Raw genomic sequence first — 20,312 nt, forward strand, 5'->3', positions numbered from 1 at the left:
GATTAAGCAATTAAAACAGAGGTAAACAATTTTTTGTTATTTTTTATAAACGACTAATAATTTTGCTTATTACTTTTAGGCTACCGGATAATTTTAAGATTCTTAAACAGATTGATGTTTTTTCTGTCACTAAGATATTGAGCGCGGTGAAGAAAGGCATCACAGATATTTTAGAGTTCCTGCAGTGCAAAAATATTGCTGAAATAGAACGCCAATATAACAACATCAATTTGATTAAGTGGGACAACAACAGCGACACAAACAAATTTTGGTTTGAGGTGCTAAACTTTAAGGATTCTGGTGGAAACCGCAGATTTTTTGAGTTGGCAACTGTGCCCATTCAACTTTTATGTTTACCCTGGTCAAACGCGGAGATTGAAAAGGTATTTAGCCAGGTTAACTTAATTAAATCTAAATTAAGAAATTCAATGGGTCTCAACACGATTAACAGCATTTTAAGCATAAGGTAAAGTGTTAATTTCAAGGAAAAGATATTCATTCATTCATTTTTATTTTAATATACAGAAATGGATTGCGAAGAATGGGGAAATGCTGCGTCGATTACGAAGTGCCTACACAATATCTGCAGATGATAGGCACGAATATGTCATATTCAAATGAGGCAGACCAAGACGATATCGATAAACTAATGGAAATCTTTTAAACAAAAATAAATTGTTGTTTTTTAGACATTTTTTCTTATTTTTGATACAGATTTTTTCAGATTTTTTTTGGATTTTTTATCATTTTTTTAAAGCTTTTTTCTTTATTCTTTCCGTCAAAAACAGCTTTTTTGCTGCTCAAAAGTTGGCAGCACTGTCCGCACTTGCTCTCGCTCTCTTTTTTGTTACATACAAACATACGTGCACTTCGCTTGCTTAGACGTTGGCAGCGCAGTGCAAGCATACATACATACATACGTACATACTGATGTGCATGCTTAACCGCGTGTATAAGTACTTCTGCGAGTGAAGTAACAGATTGGCAGGGCAGCGGTAGTCGCACTCGACATACCCTACCTTTTTTTTGAATTTTTTTTGCCAAGTGATATATTTAGTGTGTGTATTTGAGAGCAACTCCAAGCTCAAGTGTCGGTGTATAGGCTTACTCCAGCCAGTGTCCCACACACATAGACATACACACACACATATGCACACCTACATATAAATACACTTTTGCTTCCACCACATATACATATATAAATAATTTTTTGTTTTTTCTGTGACAATTTATTTATTATTTTTTCCATCCAGCGCATTTTTAACCACATTTGTGTTTTTTCCAGCATATTGTGTTTTTATGGTATTTTTCCGTACTTTTTTTTTGTTCTTGTTTTCGACAATCATTTGCTTGATTGTCGCGGGAAATTTCCCCCGCCCCCTTTGCGTTCGTTGCCTGTGTCCGCAGTCCGTACCCATTTGGGTACAAAATACCTCAGCACTACCTGTGGTATTTTTTCTAGTATTTTCTTTGGTATTTTTTTACTAGTTGCTACGTGCCTTCCGTTTCGTTTCCACCTTCTGGGCCGTTTCCGGATAAAAAAAACCAAGTTGCATTTGGTATTTTTTTTTGTATATTTTTCTGTGATTTTCTGGTTTTCAAACCAGCTGCTTCCTATCTTCCGTGCGTAGCATGTCAACGGGCAAACCCGATAAGACTAAAGCTAGACTGTTCGTGCCTTCTACTAGCGCCGCTAGAGTTTCAAGTAACCCCCCTCTGCCTAGATCCAAGAGGGAGTCGGCTCTTCGTGCATCCAGCACATCGCCAGTTCACACCAAAAGGGAGGTCCCCGCACGGTCATCTAGTGTTTCGCCCACTTCCGGTACCAAGCCTCTGATCCTCGTGACCAAACCTCCGTCGGTTCCTTCGACCAAGGCTGCTTCCGTCCCAGTTCCTCGGCTGCCAATTGTTACGCGTTCTCACAGCAAAATGGCACACAATGTGGTAGACTCGGCATTGAATAAGTTCATCGCCGCGACTGACCGTATAAGTCACTTTGCGGCGCGACTTAACAAGCCTTCTACTGACAGCCCGTCCCTGTACACGTGCCAGGTCCGGAGGGACCAGATGCGTGCCTTGTGGGACAAGGTCGAGAAGGAGTACGAGGCTTGCTCCTGCGTCATGTCGGATGAAATGACGACAGACGAGTTGCCTACCATTCAGGCAAAATATGATTACTGCTATATTCTCTACGAGCAGTGGTCCGCTCAGCTAAGTGAGCAAATAGCTGATGCCTCCCAGGCACTCACTCCCCGTACACCCGTACAAACGCAAGCCGTGCCGTTCATGTCCACAGGGTGTCGCCTACCTCCGTGCGACACCGAAGTTTTCGGAGGCGATTACACTCGCTGGCCCACATTCCGAGACTTATTCACGGCTATTTACATCCGAAATCCAAGACTGTCGGAAGTTGAGAAACTTTTCCATCTCAACTCCAAGACCAGCGGTGAAGCCCATGCCATTGTGTCAAAGTCTCCTTTGACCAATGAGGGGTTTCAGTCGGCGTGGTCCAGTTTGACTGAGCGTTTCGAGAACAAACGGTTGCTCGTGAACAGTCAGCTGCGAATCCTTTTCAATTTGCCCGCCATTGGGCAAGAGTCGGGTGCAGCCATTCAAGAGTTGCAGAGCACCATCCAAGAGTGCTTGACGGCCTTAGAGCACTCAAGGATCAACACGGAGAATTGGGATTGCATCCTGGTTTTCCTGTGTTCTTCGAGGCTCCCCAAATTGACCCTTTCTCTTTGGGAACAGTCCATACAAAATAAGAGCGACATTCCAACGTGGGTTGACATGAACGCTTTGCGATAGCGGAAGTGTCAGCCAGCACGAGCGCTCCGACGGTTCCACGGGCCTCACGCAAGGAGGCCCCCGTCGCCAAGCAGGTCAACTCCTTTGAGAGTCGGGTGACTTCAAAAACCCAGTCCTGCAAGTTGTGTTCCCGGGAGAATCACCCGATTCGCTTGTGCCCTCGTTTCCTCCAGATGGGTATCAATGATAGGGTCAATTATATAAAGCAACAGAAGCTGTGTCTAAATTGTTTCGCACGAGGCCATATCCTGGCCGAGTGCACAAGTGCGCACAGCTGCTTTACTTGCAAGGGTCGTCATCATACACTCTTGCATCGAGTGAGCCCGGCGCCGACAGTCACAACCCCCATTCCATCTCCAGTACAGTCCACTTCCACCCAGTCAGCTAACGTCCAGTCATTCGTGGCAGTTAACACACAAGGTGTTCTGCTCAGCACAGCTGTCATTCACGTATGCCATCTCGGCGTCCGCTATGCAGCTCGGGCTCTGATTGACTCCGGATCAGAAGCCACCTTCCTCTCAGAGAACTTGTTCAAGCGCTTGAGGATGCCGTATACATCCGTGCAAGCCCGCGTTTCTGGGCTGACGCAAGCTGTGGCAGCCCAGCCCCGAAAGTTTTGCCAATTCTTAATTGGCTCCCCGGTCAGACCCGATTTGCAGATCGAGGCGTCGGCGTACGTCCTCCCCCAGTTAGCGGGGAATCTGCCCTCATGTTCCGTCCCACAAACACTCCTCGAAAATCTGCCCAGCATCCAGCTGGCAGACCCCAAATTCCATAAGAGTTCGCAGATTGATGTGCTACTAGGCGCTGACATCCTCCCGTCCATTCTGCTCGGCGGCTCTCACCCTAACATTTGTGGGACCCTCCTCGGTCAAGAGACCATTTTCGGTTGGATCCTGACTGGCCCTGTGTCGGGATCCATTTCAAAGTCCATTTCGTCCTTTTCGGCTCGAATGTCCGTCGAGCGAACTCCGCCATTGGAGGAACTCCTCTCCAAATTTTGGGAGGTGGAGAACCTGCCGGCTAGCCCAGCGAAAGAATCTGACCTTTTCTGTGAGGCTAACTTCAACGCCACGACCGTGCGAACCTCAACGGGTCGCTACATGGTCACGCTCCCATTCCGCGACCCTGGTCACGTTGACCTGGGTCACTCGAGGGCTACCGCTCTCGCTCAGTTCCTGAGAAACGAGAGCCGTTTAAAGAGGAACGACTCTCTGAAGGAACAATATGACTCCGTTATTCGAGAGTATCTGGATTTGGGTCACATGACTCAAGTCCCCCCATCCAGTTCCGGCAACTACTATTTGCCGCATCACGCTGTTCTCAAGCCCGACAGCACCACGACAAAGCTCCGCGTTGTATTCAACGCCTCCAGCCCGACTTCAAACGGTAAGAGTCTGAACGGCATCCTCCACACTGGGCCAATCCTTCAATCCGACCTGACCATTCAAATCCTGAAATGGAGGTTTTTCCAATTTGTCTTCAACGCTGACATCACCAAGATGTATCGGCAAATCCTTGTGGATCCCAAACACACCCGGTTTCAAAGGTTGCTCTTCCGTACTCCAGACGAGAAGTTATGCGACTTTGAGCTCAACACAGTCACCTTTGGAGTGAACTGTGCTCCGTACCTGGCTATCCGCGTTCTGCATCAACTTGCGAGTGATGTTCGCGACCGGTACCCCCTAGCTAGTGACATCATCGCCAATTATATGTACGTCGATGACGTCCTAGCAGAAGCTCACACTAAGCAGGCTGCGGTGTCTGCTATAGATGAGTTTCGAACAGCGCTCGAGAGTGCTGGGTTCCCTTTGTGTAAGTGGACCTCGAACTCGAAAGATGTGCTGAGAAGAATCCCTAAGGATCACTTGCTCTGTGAAGACTTCCTCGAGATCGACGAAGCTAGTGTCGCAAAGACGCTAGGTATTCGTTGGCGGGCCACGTCCGACGAGTTCTTTTTCGTCACCGCCGAGATGGTGTCCAAACCAGCTTTCAGCAAGAGAGAAGTGCTGTCGCAGATCGCCAAGTTGTTCGATCCTGCAGGTTGGCTTGCTCCCGTGGTCATTTGGGCCAAGATTTTTATGCAAGAAATCTGGAAGCAAGAAATCGGCTGGGACGACTCCTTACCGGCGGATCTCACAGAGCAGTGGACCAGTTTTCTGCGAAACTATTCGTCCTTGCAGGACATCCGCATTCCTAGATGGACCAACTACACTCCCGGCGCAAAAATCCAATTCCGGTTTTTGCGACGCCTCTCAAGGCGCGTATGGAGCCGCTCTTTACGCACGTGTGGAAACAACTGGACAAGTGTCCGTGAGCCTTCTAGCAGCGAAGACTAGAGTTGCACCTATCAAGACGGTCTCTCTACCTCGTCTTGAGCTGTGCGGAGCTCTCCTGTTGGCAGAATTATCCGCCGCCCCCCTACCACATTTTCCCACCCCCGACGCTGAGACGTACCTGTGGACAGATTCCACTATAGTTCTGGCATGGTTGGATAAGCAGCCATGCAAGTGGACCACTTTCGTGGCGAACCGAGTGGCCAAGATTCATTCGGTGAATGGCACTTGGCAACATGTTCGTTCCGAACACAACCCAGCCGATCTGGCAAGCCGCGGTGTCTCGCCGCAAGAGCTACTGGCCAGTCGCCTTTGCTGGCAGGAGCCTGAATGGCTGACGTACTCACCAGCGCAGTGGCCTTCACCAGTCATTGGGCTCGATACTGAATTGGAGTGTCGAGCGGTGAAGGTCCATGCAGCGCAAGTCCTATGTGAGGACTTCCTCGACCGTTTCTCCAGGTTCGATCGAGCGCTCCGAGTGTATGTGCGTATGTGCGAAGGTTTGCCCAGCGTTGCCACTATCCCAAGGTCTCGTTTCCAGAGACGCTCAGCTCTCAAGAGTTTGCAGAAGCTCAAGAGAGGCTGATTGTACAGGCTCAGAGTCGGGTATACGCGAAAGAGTGTGCTTCCCTCCGGTCCCATAATCGTTTAATCGGGTCAAGCGATATCCTAAGCTTGAATCCGTTCCTTGACAAGCAAGGTGTCCTGCGTTCTTGTGGACGCGTAAGAGCGTCCACCTCCTTATCCTACGACGAACGGCATCCAATAATTCTCCCGTTCGGCTGCGTGTTTTCACGCCTCCTGGTTTCCTTCACGCATCAAGTCTCCCTCCATGGAGGCAACCAATTGGTGATGCGGCTGGTCCGAACCAAAGCTGAGGAACTTGGTGAAGACAGTAATTAGTGCATGCAAGACCTGCGTGATTCATCGCCGCAAGCCCCAGTCGCAGCTGATGGGTGATCTCCCAACCGCTCGGTCGACTTTTTCGCGACCTTTCACTAACTCCGGAGTAGACTTCGCCGGTCCCTTCGACGTCAAGAGCTACGTCGGACGGGGCTGCAAGATTACGAAGGGTTACGTATGTGTCTTCGTGTGCTTCAGCACGAAGGCAATCCATCTTGAGGCGACCACGGATCTGACAGCGGAAAAGTTCTTGGAAGCTTTCTCCCGATTCGTGGCACGGCGCGGGTGCCCTCTTCACATGTACTCTGACAACGGGAAAACGTTCGTCGGAGCCTCCTCCATTCTCTCCAAAGAATTTGTGGAGAGCACCCGCAACCTGATTGTCACCACTCACAGCCATCAAGGTCTTGCATGGCATTTCAACCCACCTGGTGCCCCTCACATGGGTGGTCTCTGGGAAGCAGGCGTCAAGAGTTTCAAGACGCATTTCTACAAGACGGTTTCCTCCGTAAAACATACATTCGAGGAACTTTCCACCCTCCTGTCCAAAATTGAAGCGTGCCTCAATTCGCGGCCTTTGTCTCCTATGTCAGAGAATGTGAGCGACTTGGCGGCACTTACTCCCGGTCTTTTCCTGGCGGGGGTCCGCTACTCTCCATGGCGGAGCCAGAGTCCAGAGAGGATGTGGAGTCCATCCGCAACCGCTGGCAACGGCTCAAGGCTCTCCATCAGCATTTCTGTGTGCGATGGAAGAACGAATATTTGAAGGAATTGCATAAGCGGAATAAGTGGCAGTCACCTTCACGCGATCTCCAAATCGGTGACATGGGGTCATCAGAGAGGAGAATATACCACCACAAGAATGGCGCCTCGGGCGTGTGTTGACCGCTTGCCCAGGTGCTGATGAAAGGGTCCGTGTGGTAGACATCCAGACGTGTCGTGGTGTTTTCCGCCGACCAGTTGCAAAGCTGGTTCTCCTTCCTACGGGACGCGCGCTCTGAGTCACCTATTCTTTTCTCTACTGCCATCCACTATCCTGTGGTTTTCTCTTCCGGCTTAGGCAATTCATCCCGCGCCATGTTCTTCATTTAATCTATTGTTTTTGTTCTTTATCTCGCTACCCATAGGTTTTTTCAGTATTTAACTTTGTGCCGGCAGGAAATGTATGTACCAGGCGAAGGAGTAGATCTCCGACCCTATAAAGATATATATTCTTGATCTTTTCAACAGCCGAGAGTGTGCCATGTCCGTGGTCGTCTGTGTGTCTGTCCGTCTGCTGTCGTCCGCTGTCCGTAGAACCTTCAGATAGAGCTATAATTTTTTTCGACAGCATTTGTTATGTTTGCACGCAGATCAAGTTTGTTTCAAATTTTTGCGACGCCCACTTCATCCCCGCCAATCAAAAAAATCATAACAAGCGTAAATTTAAAGCTAGAGCTGTGAATTTTGGTGTTACAATAATTACTATAGTAGTTATGATTCCTGAAAATTTGGTTGCGATCAGATAAAAATTGTGGAAGTTATTAAATAAATACTTTTGTATGGCAAAAACGCCTACTTACTAGGGTCTGAGTTGCTTTGTCCGACAATCTGGCACATTGTGCCGTTTATGGTATATTTTGAATGCGGTACTATATTGATATAGCAAACATACCATTGTGGTACGCTCTGAGTATTTTTCTCTATTTTCATCCACTATTCTGTGGTTTTCTCAATCCGGCTTTATTAAAAATCATAGCGCGCCATGTTCACATTTAATCACATTGTTTTTTTTTTCTTTTTCTCTTCCTTTTGTTTTTTCGCCTTTTGGTTTCATCCCATTACAGTTTACCATGGCGTCCTCCAGAAGATCATCCTGCACCCTGTCCGACGGAGTGAGCTTGCGAGGGCTCTTCTCGCCAGCGCGCTCCCTTTCGCCTCCGATTGCCGGCTCTCCGCCGAGGCAAGTCGCCCCGATGGAGTCCGAGCCCTCTCCAGCACCGGTGGCACTGGTTACTCCGCGTGGAGTTTCCGTGCCTCGCCGGGCCGCCCCTCAGCGGGGTGAGTATGTGCCTCCCGGCACAAACTCGTTCCGCTGTAGGGTGTGCCGCGGTGTCCACGCGCTGCGCAAATGTCCACGGTTTGCCCAGCTGACGCCAGAGAAGCGGCTCCGGGCAGTACTTGTAAATAAGTACTGTCCCAACTGCTTGGCTCATCAGCACTCCGGGGGCACTTGCCGCAGCGGTGGACGGTGCAGGCATTGTGGTGAGGACCACCACTCCATGCTGCACATGCGGGATCGTAATACCAAGCAGCGGTTGGCGCGACAACCGAGGGGCCGACGCGACCACCCGGCACCCACCAGAGGAGGACCATCGTCATCCCTGATGAACCGGCCCACTTCCCCACACACCAGGCCCGAGCCTAGCCCCGCCTTGACATTGACGGCACTACTCCAGTGCAAGGGAGTGAGTATTCTCCCCACCGCGGCGGTCTGGCTAGACACGGAGAAGGCGACCTTCGAAGCTCGAGTGCTCATGGATCCGTGCTGTCCCGTAAGCCGCATCAGCGAGTCGGTGGCAGTGGCCATGGGCCTCTCCATTACTCGCGTGGGCGCAGAAGGAGTGTGCACGGCAACGTTGCGCTCCAAGACGTCACCCATGAGCCGGGAGGTCGTCTTCAAAACCGATCCACAGATCCATACAACGACGCCCACCAGGACTGTCACACCAGCCGGGCCCAGTTCTTTCAGCAACCTCGTGTTGGCTGACAAGGACTGGTTCCGCTCGGCATCGGTCCCGGCAGTCTTGGGGGCTGATGTGTACCCTGACGTCGTGCTATCGGGTATCCTCCCGGGCCAAGGCGGACTGCCTATGGCACAGAATTCCACGCTGGGCTGGATTCTATCAGGCACGTGCTATTAGCAATTTCCGTTGCAATCCCAATATTGCAAGGGGGGGAGAATGTTGATGCGAGCGCATTGCTAAGTGAGAGGCACACCTCCGCTCCGCCGACCGAAAAGCACTCAAGGCTTTTTCGCTCACTAGCAATGCGCTCAGTGCGTAAGAATGCACTCAAGCTCCAGTGCTCTCAGCTTCTCTCTCCCACAACTCACCACCGCTGAGCCGCGCTCAGCATAGATCAACGAGATGCCGTCGGCATTTCTCTGAAGTTTAGTTTCAAACCACGCCTCATTTCGATCGGTATAATTACCCAATTCTGTGCGCCACAAAAACCCGCCAAGTTTACAAAAAAATCTACAATATATATATAGTGAAAAAAACGCGAGTGTTTTTATTTCGGGAAGCAAAGACATTTCTGGAACTTTTCAGCGCCCCCACGAGAACAACGATCTTCATTCGAAGATCTTCAGCTGCTAATATAAATAGGATACTTTTAGGACGCATTTAAATCATATCGGCTTCAGGCGCCGTTACAAAACCCCCCCGCTAGAATCAGACTAGGGTATTAAAATCGTACCCTAGACTGACTCCGCCTGAAGCGAACTTACTGCCGTATGTCCTTAGTATGATAATTGCCTAACAATCGACCGTGCAGATCCTTTAATTCGTAATACGAATTGCCTATCTTTCTCCGCACTTATTCTTTAACAAAGGCGGGCCCAAACTTGGCGTTGTACCCGGTTTGAAAACAACTTTGCTTAAAGTTCCTTCTTCTTCTTGCCCGGTAGTAAAAGGCACTTCTCTCGATCGAAGATTATACTTCCGATCGTTTTGCTCGTGTTTTAATAGCATGAGTTTAGAGGCTTTATTGCGAATTAAATCAAACGAATCCTGCCAATCCTGCGATCATCCAGCAAATTTAACTTCCTTAGCAATCCGTAAGTTGACCCAGACGTGATCACATGCTGTCCAAACGCCATGGCGTGGTCCCTATACTATAATGAATAGAGGACCTAAATGCACAACCAATTTTGCACAGCACTTCGTCCCAATCTTTCTGATCAGGGCGCAACTAAGCTCTAATTCCAGACATAACCGACCTATTTACTCATTCTGAGGCGTTTGCTTGAGGCGAGTGAACTGCGGTCAGCACGTGATTTACTTCGTACTGACGCAACAGCTTTTGAAAGGCCTCTGACCGAAACTGAGATCCATTATCGGAAACAACGCACGGAACGCCAAAAGTCATAAATAATTCACTTCCCAGATATTTTATGACGAGTGCTGCGTTTATCATCTTAACGGGCTTCAGAAAAAAATATTTTGAAAAATGATCGAGAACGATAAATATCCCAATATGTCCGCTTCGCGATCGTGGATAGGGCCCAAGAAAATCTATGTAAAGCCGTAGGAAAAACCGCTGACTTTCAGGCGCTTTCCCTAATTGCGCTCGTAGTGCACAATTAGGCGCTTTTGTGGTCTTACACACATCGCAGGCGTTAATATGGGCCTTGACGTCAGCCACCAAACCTGGCCAAAAATAGTATACTTTTAGGCTTAGTCAATTTCAGCTACGACAAGCGGCCCATTACAGTTGTTGACATTTCGCTTTTAAGTGCGGTTTCCATGTTAGTCTACGGTCGAGGTGCATGCCAAGATACTTCACACAGGTATCTTCTGGAATTGCAGAGCCGTAAAGTGTTACATTAGGCCACCTTCCTGGTCTTAGTGCAAAAGTTATTTGGACAGACTTCAGGGAATTAATTTTAATTTTCCAGCGAAGAAACCAGGCTTCAATCAGACTGAGCTCACTTTGCAACAGTTGAGATGCTTCGTCTCGAGAGTTGCCAGAATGGCTGTATCGTCAGCATATGTTGCAATGGTGCAGTTGTTTGTTGCTGGCATATCTGCCGTGTATAAAGTACACTCCCTTGAGGAACGCCTGCGTTTATGAGAAATAGTGTTGATGTATCATTTCTCTGCTGAACGTAGAAGCATCTCTTCGACAAGTAGGATCTCAGTAACAGATAGTATGGGGCAGGTAGCCAATTCTTTATCTTGAAGAGCAGTCCGATCAAACGCTTGTTGAACATCAAGAAACGTAGCAGTACAGTATTTTTTGTTCTCAAGTGCATATACAACTTCATTAATGACCCTATGACATTGTTCAGTGGTGCCGTGTCCTCTTCTAAATCCGAATTGATATTCAGGAAGGATGGCAATTCGTCCAAAATTGGCAACATCCTCTTAAGTAGTATTTTTTCAAATACTTTCGAGAATATTGTCAACAGACTAATGGGACGGTAGGATGATAGTTCAGCTTCTGGCTTGTTTGATCTATCGGTGCTATCGTATCTTCATTAACCCGCGACAACGAATCTAGTACCACATGCAAGGAGCCTTTACGATGCTCAATTTGGAATCGATAACGCTGTAGAGCTAATACCCAACGAGCTAAGCGTGAACTTAAATCGTGATTTGACAGGAGCCACTTTAGCGAAGCGTGATCCGTCACTATTTTGAACTCATGTCCTTCTACATACGCTCGAAAATGGTTAAGAGCTACTACTGCAGCTAAGCACTCTTGCTCAGTTACTGTGTAGTTACGCTGAGCCTTATTTAATTTTTTCGAGATGAATGCGGCTGGACGCTCATCTCCATTTACAGCTACCTGCACCAACACAGCGTATTGCAAACGGCTTTGCAAAATCTGGACTGCACAAAACCGGAGCATCGCTAAGTCGAGCCTTCAATTCATCAAACGCTCTCAATGCTTCAGGCGTCAAACTAAATCTTCGCTTGGTCGTCAACAAATCAGTCAATGGAGAAGCAAATGACGCAAAATTGGGAGCAAACTTGCGATACCAGCCACATAAATGTTTTTGGGGCCGGTAAATTTAAGATGGCTTCCACCTTTTCCGGGTCTGTTCTAATGCCACCATCACCTATTATGTGGCCCAAATAGCCCACACGCCGCATGCAGAAATGACTTTTGCCAGACCTTCACGCTTTCCAAACTAGAAGAGACCACGAAGATATCATCCAAATACACAAATACCTCGTTCCTAAGACGAGCTGGAACCACCTCATCCATCAACCGAGACATTGTACTTGTGGCGTTGCATAAGCCAAATGGCATGACTTTAAATTGGTAGAGAGGTCTACCAGGGACTGTAATCACTGTTTTGTCTCGCGATTGAAGCTCTAAAGGCACTTGCCAATATGCATCCTTCAAGTCCAAACTGGTTATATATTCGGCCTTTGGCAGGCGGCTCTAGATGCCTTGAATTTGTGGCAGAGGATATGCGTCTTTCTCTGTGAAACTATTTACCTTCCGACAATCAAGAAAAATTCTCACTTTGCCGGGCTTAGTGACCATGTCTATGGGAGATGACCATGAACTCTCTGACTCCGAGCTGCAACATTCTGTCAATTTCGGCGTACATATCCTTCTCCACCGCGGGTGAGACTGGAAAATGACGTTGCTTCGCAGGCTTAGCACTGCCCGCATCTATTGCATGCGATATCAAGTTGGTCTTTCCGAGGCCTTCTTGACCAAAAGAAGGAAAGCACTGTATGACATTGGCCAACTTAACTTTGTCGCCGCTAAACAATACATGTTGGTCAACATTGTCACTGTTTTCTTTTGTCTCCCCCGTAATCTCTAGGCTTGCAAATTCCAAGCTTTTTGGGAGAAGATCGGGAGATCTTGCTTTAACGATGGTACTATTTACAAATTCAAAGACTTTATCATGTTGCCGTATTCAATGTCCACTTTCATTCGACCTACTACTTGCTGTGGGCTTCCATCTGCAGTGGTAGCGCTTCTCTTCATGGTCTTGAATGCAAACTTCTCTTCCAACAATTCTTTGGCCAAACTACCTCCGCCACAACTTTAGTATCCGAATTGGCAGGAATGGCCTAGGATCAAATGATCCTGGAGAGTTAGAGCAAACGTATTCTAATCCGATTACAGACTTTTTAACGTGCTGCCAAAAGGACTTAATACGCTTGGAGTTTCGTGCATTAGTTCTTTGAATCTCTGGTAAACAGTCACGCTCAGGGTTTATAGATAAGCTGGGAATTTTGTGATGTAGCAATGAGCTTTCATCTTTTTTTTGTAAGTCTGGTAACGTAGGAAATGAAAGACTCGCAGCATTCACTATTGGTCCGTCATAGTAGCCTGGCTCTTTGCGGCACTCGGCGACTTCGGTCTGAACGCCGACTTCGATGTGCCGAACTTGGAGTTTTTTTTAACACTTTAGGCAACTTGGCTTATATGTGTTTGCTGCTCCACAGCCATAACAAAAAACCCTTCTCTCGGACAGGCAGTTTTGATATCGGTGCCCCTCTTTTCGGCAATTCCAGCATATCAAGGATATAGCCTCCACATCTAAATCTTCTGCTAGTTCCGTCTCGCTAATCTCTTCTGTCTCTTGAACCAACTCCGACACTTCACGCTTAAAAGGAGCTAGTCTACCGTATCCATGAAACCTTTTTACGTCGTCTAAAAACGTTTCACGACGTCTACATATTTCTCTTAGAGCTGGAACTGTTCTTATATTCACATTGAGAATTTCATGTTGAATCTCTGGTCTCAGATTATTTCTAAGGATTCGAACTATCTTGGTATCTGACCACGGAACTTCCAACTGATTGTAACGTGTAACGAAGCAAGTTCGCTGAAGGAAGCTGGTGAAAATGTAGCGCCATGAAAGGCGTACGCGATCGCTACGGCTGTTGTCTGGTCGGATGGGTGTGGGCAAGAAAAATATCCTTTCCGATACGTGCTTCCGTAGATTAATTACATTATTAATAAATTCGCGAACTTAAGGAAGGGGGAAAATGGGGAAGAGACATACAAGGACAGTAAACAAAAGAGTTGAAAGTAAACTAGAGAAAAGACAAGTTATGGACCTACCTTCGACTTGGAGCACTTCTCCTTTACGGTGCACTCATTGGTGCAGACGCCCACCCTACCATGATCCTGCAAAGCCAATGGAAAAATCAATTTAAATGACAGGATCCCTCGGAGAAGCTCCTCGTTACTCACCCTCCCCACACAAACGCTGCATGGTTCCAAATTTGAAAACTTACTCGCACATACTAAACATTATAACAAATTTATTTAAATTAAGAAACATAAAGAAAAGGCAAATAAAGCAACAAAAGAAAACATGGACGGAATATGAAAAAACGACGTTGAAATATTAAAGCTAATTTAAATCTATTTCATAAATACTTAAAAACTAAATAAATAGATAAATAGAATAATTATGATTAATAGAAATAGATAGCTAATATTTCATATTGCAATTTTTATATGGATCGCTAAATTAATAAATAGTTTTTATGTACTATAAAGCTATTTAATTAGGAATCCATATCCTTATATGGCAATGGACCATCGGCAAAAGCCCAGCCCTAAGAAACTTAAGGTTTCTCAGGCGCAGCGAAATGAAGCTGCCAGCAAAACAAATAAAAATAAACTTCGTTTGGTCTTTAACTTTTGCATTCAACAGATGCAATACAAAAAAGCTCTGTAGCGAACAATATGAGAAAAAGCTACGTAGGTATAAACAAAAAGCTCACTTACAGCATTCTCCAGCGACGAAAGATCTTTCTCAGCCGGTGATATGTGTGTGTGTGTGTTGTTATGTTGTTGTGGTTGCAGCTGTGGAACAAACATTTAAAGCCCTAACCAAAAGCTTTCTACTCAAATGTTGATCTGAGCTTTTATGCCAGATGTTCCATTGTTTACTTTGTAAACAATTATAAATGTAATTCTAAAATTGCAAATTCATGACAGAAAACAAAAGTATTTACGAACAATATATATGTAGGACGACCAACTGACTAATGAAGTTTATATACAACTGATACCTAGTAGAGTATACCACGAAATCATTTGTAAATTTACATCACAGTTTTTCTTCCATTTAACATATATATATGAACGCAAACAAGACTTTACATGAACAAAATAGATTACAAAGAAGCACTAATTAAGTGGCAGAAGGCCCAAAATGAACAATGTCGAAATACATATACTAAACAACACAATCATCTATGGCACGGTCATCGGCTTAGGTGACATCTCTCAAGGTCACTTGCACCTATACCACATCTGGGGTAATGCTGGCGTTCTCCTTGATTTCCCTCTTAGGGACAACTCCCAATGCAAATTGAGGTGGCGGCGGTGCGGTAGCGCTGCAAATCGCTCCTCCTAATTTGCGCCAGATTGCTGTGCTGACTCCCGCTTGTAGCTATCAGCTGATCTGCTGCAGCTTTCGCAGCGGTCGTGCAGAAGCTTTCAAAGCTTTAGCACAAGCTTTGTTCTGCCAACTGTCGAAGCGGAGTGGATGAGCTTTGCTTGGTGGCTTAACTTCGTAAGAACCAACAACATCCAAAAGTACAAAATGAAACTACGTGCCGTCTGATTGTGAAAGAAAAATCAGATCATGAATACATGTAAGCTTTATATCTGCAATAGTGCAATAGTTACCCTGCCTTTTTGGACGGCACCATAAAAACTCCAAATTTTGTCTCCGCCTGTTGGCTATCGCCTACTGACCGAAAAATGGGTGTTTTCACACAATTTCCTTATTCGCACTATGCACTTTTTAGTTAACTGAATATTTATGTTGGGTCGTTACGTTAACGTCCGTCGCACTTAATTCTCAATTTATAAATATTGTTCTTTTTTTCTGATGCGACTTGTCACGACCAATTCAGAAAAATGACTTTGCGAGATTGCATGACCAACACGAATCAGCAAAAAAAACTGGCTTGTCAATAGGGCGTTAAACTTTGATGCATTCATAACATCCCATTCTTTGACATTCACTGCCTCAAGATGCATCTATCGCAAAAATCTTTTTGATGTTGCCAAGCCCCACACACAGATGGCGCTAATAAAATTATGCCAACAAAATACAATTATCCTAAAAGTTTATACTAACATTAAACAATTATTATACATTTTACATTTAACTAACAAAAATGGGATTATTAACATATATATACATAACTTTAATAAATATACTACATTAACTACTTTTTCTACAAATAGAGCCGTGGCGCTGACGGTTTCCAATAGCAAAAAAACTTTGCCTACTTTTAGGCCCAACAAATAAATGTTGGCGGTCCAAGCGACCACTAAAATCGAAATACCCTCATAAAATCTATCAAAAGCTTCGTTTGTCTTTTGCTTCCTATTTCGGATTAACTCCTCGATATCGCAATCATCTCTAGCGATGCGAAAATGCGACCGCAATACCGAGCACAAGCAATCCCATCGAACTTCGCCAGTTGTTACAAAGACAAAAAAAACAAGTAAGAAAGTTACAGTCGAGTGGGCTCAACTGTGCGATACCGGCTAGCCATTTTTAATAAAGGCAAAATATTGCGGTATCATTTTCAAAATATACCAAAAATACTAAAAAATATACCAAATGATATGTTTGGTATATCGATATAGTACACCATTCAAAATATACCATAGACGGCACAATGTACCAGATTGTCGGCCAAAGCAACTCAGACCCATAGTAAGTAGGCGTTTTTGCCCATACAAAAGTATTTCTTTAATAACTTCCACAATTTTTATCCGATCGCAACCAAATTCTCAGAAATCATAACTATAGTAATTATTGTATATACCAAAATTCGCAAACTCTAGCTTTAAAATTACGCTTGTTATTCGATTTTTTTGATTTGCGGGGGCGGAAGTGGGCGTGGCAAAAATTTGAAACAAACTTGACTTGCGTGCAAACATAACATATGTTGTCGAAAAAAATTATAGCTCTATCTCTTATAGTCTCTGAGATCCTGTGTTTCATACGGACGGACGGACAGACACACAGACGGACAGACGGACATGGCTATATCGTCTCGGCTGTTGACGCTGATCAAGAATATATATACTTTATAGGGTCGGAGATGCCTCCTTCTACCTGTTACATATATTTCCTGCCGGTACAAAGTTATAATACCCTTCTACTCTATGGGTAGCGGGTATAAAAATTCAAAAATGAAATATTATCAGAGATATCATAAACGTTTTTAGCCGATAACCAAGCCTGACATCGCACATGTCGTAATTCTCAAGAAAAAAAAGAAATAGAAATAGTGTGTAAGAATGTACTTTCCATCAAAAAGAGGATACATTCTGGCGGAATTTATTTTAGGCCTGATTTACGGGCAACAAAGCAATCTACAATACTTTTGTTGTATTCCAGTAAATCAGAGAAGCCTAAATTCGAATTCAAATTTGGGTATTCTTCAGTCATTCGGGGTTGCAACATTTTCCAAAACCAAATGTCTACATATTCCATCCGACTGACATGAAGGACATCAAAATTTGTCGTGTTTCACCAATAATGAAAAATAATTTAAATGGGACAAAATAATCAACCGTAGTTGAATTATAAAAATAAATACCCCATTATTGGCAAATACAAAAATTAGAAGGAAAAATTTCAACCCAACTTTTTCTTTTTGGCCAAAAAGGAACTGATTGTGTATTCCTTCTTTGTAACCATAAAGATTTTTGAGATAAAGTCGAATTTTCTTGAAAAGAAAAATGAATGAAAAAGAAAACGAATGAAAAGAAAATGATAGAGTTCATAGAGTACGAAATTTGAACTTATCCGAAAGTCTTAATGAGTGTTTACTGTACTCACTAAGGCCCCACGTTGAGCGCCACTTTTCTTAATTAATAATAATAATTTATAACTTTAATGTGCAACGGAAGGAAGCACAAGGTGACAGGGCTATCGGCATTTGCGGGGCACGCTTTAGAGTCCGGCACTAGCTCGTCGGCTTTGGGGGGTGGTGGTCTTGCTTATACGAATAGCCCTTCCGCTGCTCATTATTATTAATTGAAGATCAGAAATTGAGCGTGCTGCGACAAAGAAAGGATTGCTAGAAAACTAACCGGAAAGAGGAAGAAAAATCCAAAAATGTGTCGAAAATAAAAAGAAAAAACAAAGAGAGAGTGAGAGAGAAAGTTAGAGAGAGATTGAGAAAGAGAGAGAGAGAGCGGGAATTAAGGTAGGTCATCACAGCTGTTACGTGATAACCAAAGACCACGGCATCAGAGCATAGCTCTGGTGATCCCTTCAACCCCTACGACTGTGGAGTCAACGGCTTGTTTTGGCTAAATAATAAATAAATCAGTTTATATTTAATAAGTTTTAATCAAAAAAAAATTTTAAAACGCAAGACATTAGCGAAAAAATATAAAATAAAAGATAGTGCAAAATTAAAATTAATAGGTTATAAGAAGACAATTATAAGTTTGTTCTTTTCTATTAAATAGGTATAAATGTAACTTTTGTTTGCAGTGGTTTGTTTTATCTCAAGTAATAATTTTTAAACTTTTTAAATTCTCTTTAAACATTTGAATATTTATTAATTTGAATTTTTTTGTATGTTCTTCTTTTAAATCTATATATCGTGTTTATACATAATGAATCGAGGTGAAAGTAAATATGTGTGTTCTCGAAATAAAAACAAGTAAGAAAGCTACAGTCGAGTGTACTCGACTGTGAGATACCCGCTACCCATTTTGAATAAAAGAAACATATTTTGCGGTATTTTCTCAAAATATACCGAATATACTGCAAAAATACTAAAAATATACCAAATGATATGTTTGGTATATCGATATAGTACACCATTCAAAATATACCATAGACGGCACAATGTACCAGATTGTCGGCCAAAGCAACTCAGACCCATAGTAAGTAGGCGTTTTTGCCCATACAAAAGTATTTCTTTAATAACTTCGACAATTTTTATCTGATCGCAACCAAATTTTCAGGAATCATAACTACTATAGTAAATATTGTATATACCAAAATTCACAACTCTACGCTTGTTATTCGATTTTTTTGATTTGCGGGGGCGGAAGTAGGTGTGGCAAAAATTTGAAACAAACTTGATCTGCGTGCAAACATAACAAATGCTGTCGAAAAAAAATTATAGCTCTATCTCTTATAGTCTCTGAGATCTAGGTGTTCATACGGACAGACGGACATGGCTAGATCGTCTCGGCTGTTGACGCTGATCAAGAATATATATACTTTATAGGGTCGGAGACGCCTCCTGTTACATACATTTCCTGCCGGCACAAAGTTATAATACCCTTCTACCCTATGGGTAGCGGGTATAAAAACTCACCAACAGAACTCCTGCGGCGGCGATCGATCTCCGGCAAAATTGTGCTGGAACAGTGCTAAATAAAAAGAAATAAAACATTCACCAAAAGACTTCATGTTGCACATTCTCGAAACTGGTACAAAATATTCAATATAATTCTTACTGCTCTAATTGCATACGTTTTAATTTGTTTTGTTGTTTCTTAAACTGGCACTGATTTTAAATTCATATTATTCATTGATTTAATTTAATTTATTAAATAACATTTTTTTTCATTTGGTATTTGTAAACTTGTTCACGCTTTTGTTTTAATTATTTAATTCGATTTCATGAAATATGTATTGTAAAATACTTTACTTTTATTTTGTTAATAATTTTAAAATTGTACAAATTAAATTAGCTTTTTATTTTGTTGTAAATTTTAAGCTGATACAATTTAGAAGCGCTTTGATTTTTATTTTGTTGTTTTCCATTTGTTGTTAACTTTACACTTTTACAATTGAAGTACCGCTTTAATCTTAATTTCAATTTTTGAATATTTTTTCCGTGAACAAATAAACTTGCTAATTTTTAAATTATTTTTTTCACAACTTTTAACTTCTATATCTTCGTTTACATTTTTTTTTATTTTTTAACATAATTTAATTTCCCATTTTTTTGTGCAACTTTTGCACTTTAGCACTACAAAATTTTAATAATTTGTTATAGCCACTACCCATAGGGTAGAAGGGTATTATAACTTTGTGCCGGCAGGAAATGTATGTAACAGATAGAACGAGGCATCTCCGACCCTATAAAGTATATATATTCTTGATCAGCGTCAACAGCCGAGACGATCTAGCCAAGAGATAGAGCTATAATTTCGACAGCATTTGTTATGTTTCCACGCAGATCAAGTTTGTTTCAAATTGTTGTCACGCCCACTTCCGCCCCCGCAAATCAAAAAAATCGAATAATAAGCGTAATTTTAAAGCTAGTGTTGTGAATTTTGGTATATACAATAATGACTATAGTAGTTATGATTCCTAAAAATTTGGTTGCGATCAGATAAAAATTGTCGAAGTTATTAAAGAAATACTTTTGTATGGGCAAAAACGCCTACTTACTGGGGGTCTTAGTTACTTTGTCTGACAATCTGGTATATCGTGCCGTCTATGGTATATTTTGAATGCGGTACTATTTCGATATATCACATATACCATTTGGTATATTTTTAGTG

At 43.6% G+C, this 20,312-nt stretch overlaps 1 protein-coding gene across 1 annotated transcript; it reads left to right on the plus strand.

The window, feature by feature from the left end:
• Positions 1-1,632: 1,632 nt before the first annotated feature.
• On the plus strand, positions 1,633-6,813 carry LOC127566331 (uncharacterized). The gene is made up of 5 exons (XM_052008355.1): positions 1,633-2,707; positions 2,809-4,954; positions 4,992-5,547; positions 5,604-5,750; positions 6,019-6,813. Exons 1-5 carry the CDS (start codon positions 1,633-1,635, stop codon positions 6,811-6,813), a joined length of 4,719 nt encoding a protein of 1,572 aa, XP_051864315.1.
• Positions 6,814-20,312: the final 13,499 nt, after the last annotated feature.

Source organism: Drosophila albomicans, unplaced genomic scaffold (assembly GCF_009650485.2).
Source record: "Drosophila albomicans strain 15112-1751.03 unplaced genomic scaffold, ASM965048v2 ctg28_pilon, whole genome shotgun sequence".
Taxonomy (NCBI): Eukaryota; Metazoa; Arthropoda; class Insecta; order Diptera; family Drosophilidae; genus Drosophila; species Drosophila albomicans.

Excerpts from the sequence above, each read along its gene's own strand:
- LOC127566331 (XM_052008355.1), top strand. The coding sequence starts at position 1,633 with ATGTCAACGGGCAAACCCGATAAGACTAAAGCTAGACTGTTCGTGCCT. Across the intron at positions 4,955-4,991 it reads CCGGCGGATCTCACAGAGCA|GACATCCGCATTCCTAGATG; the intron begins GTGGACCAGTTT and ends TCGTCCTTGCAG. Across the intron at positions 5,548-5,603 it reads CTGAATTGGAGTGTCGAGCG|GTTCGATCGAGCGCTCCGAG; the intron begins GTGAAGGTCCAT and ends CCGTTTCTCCAG.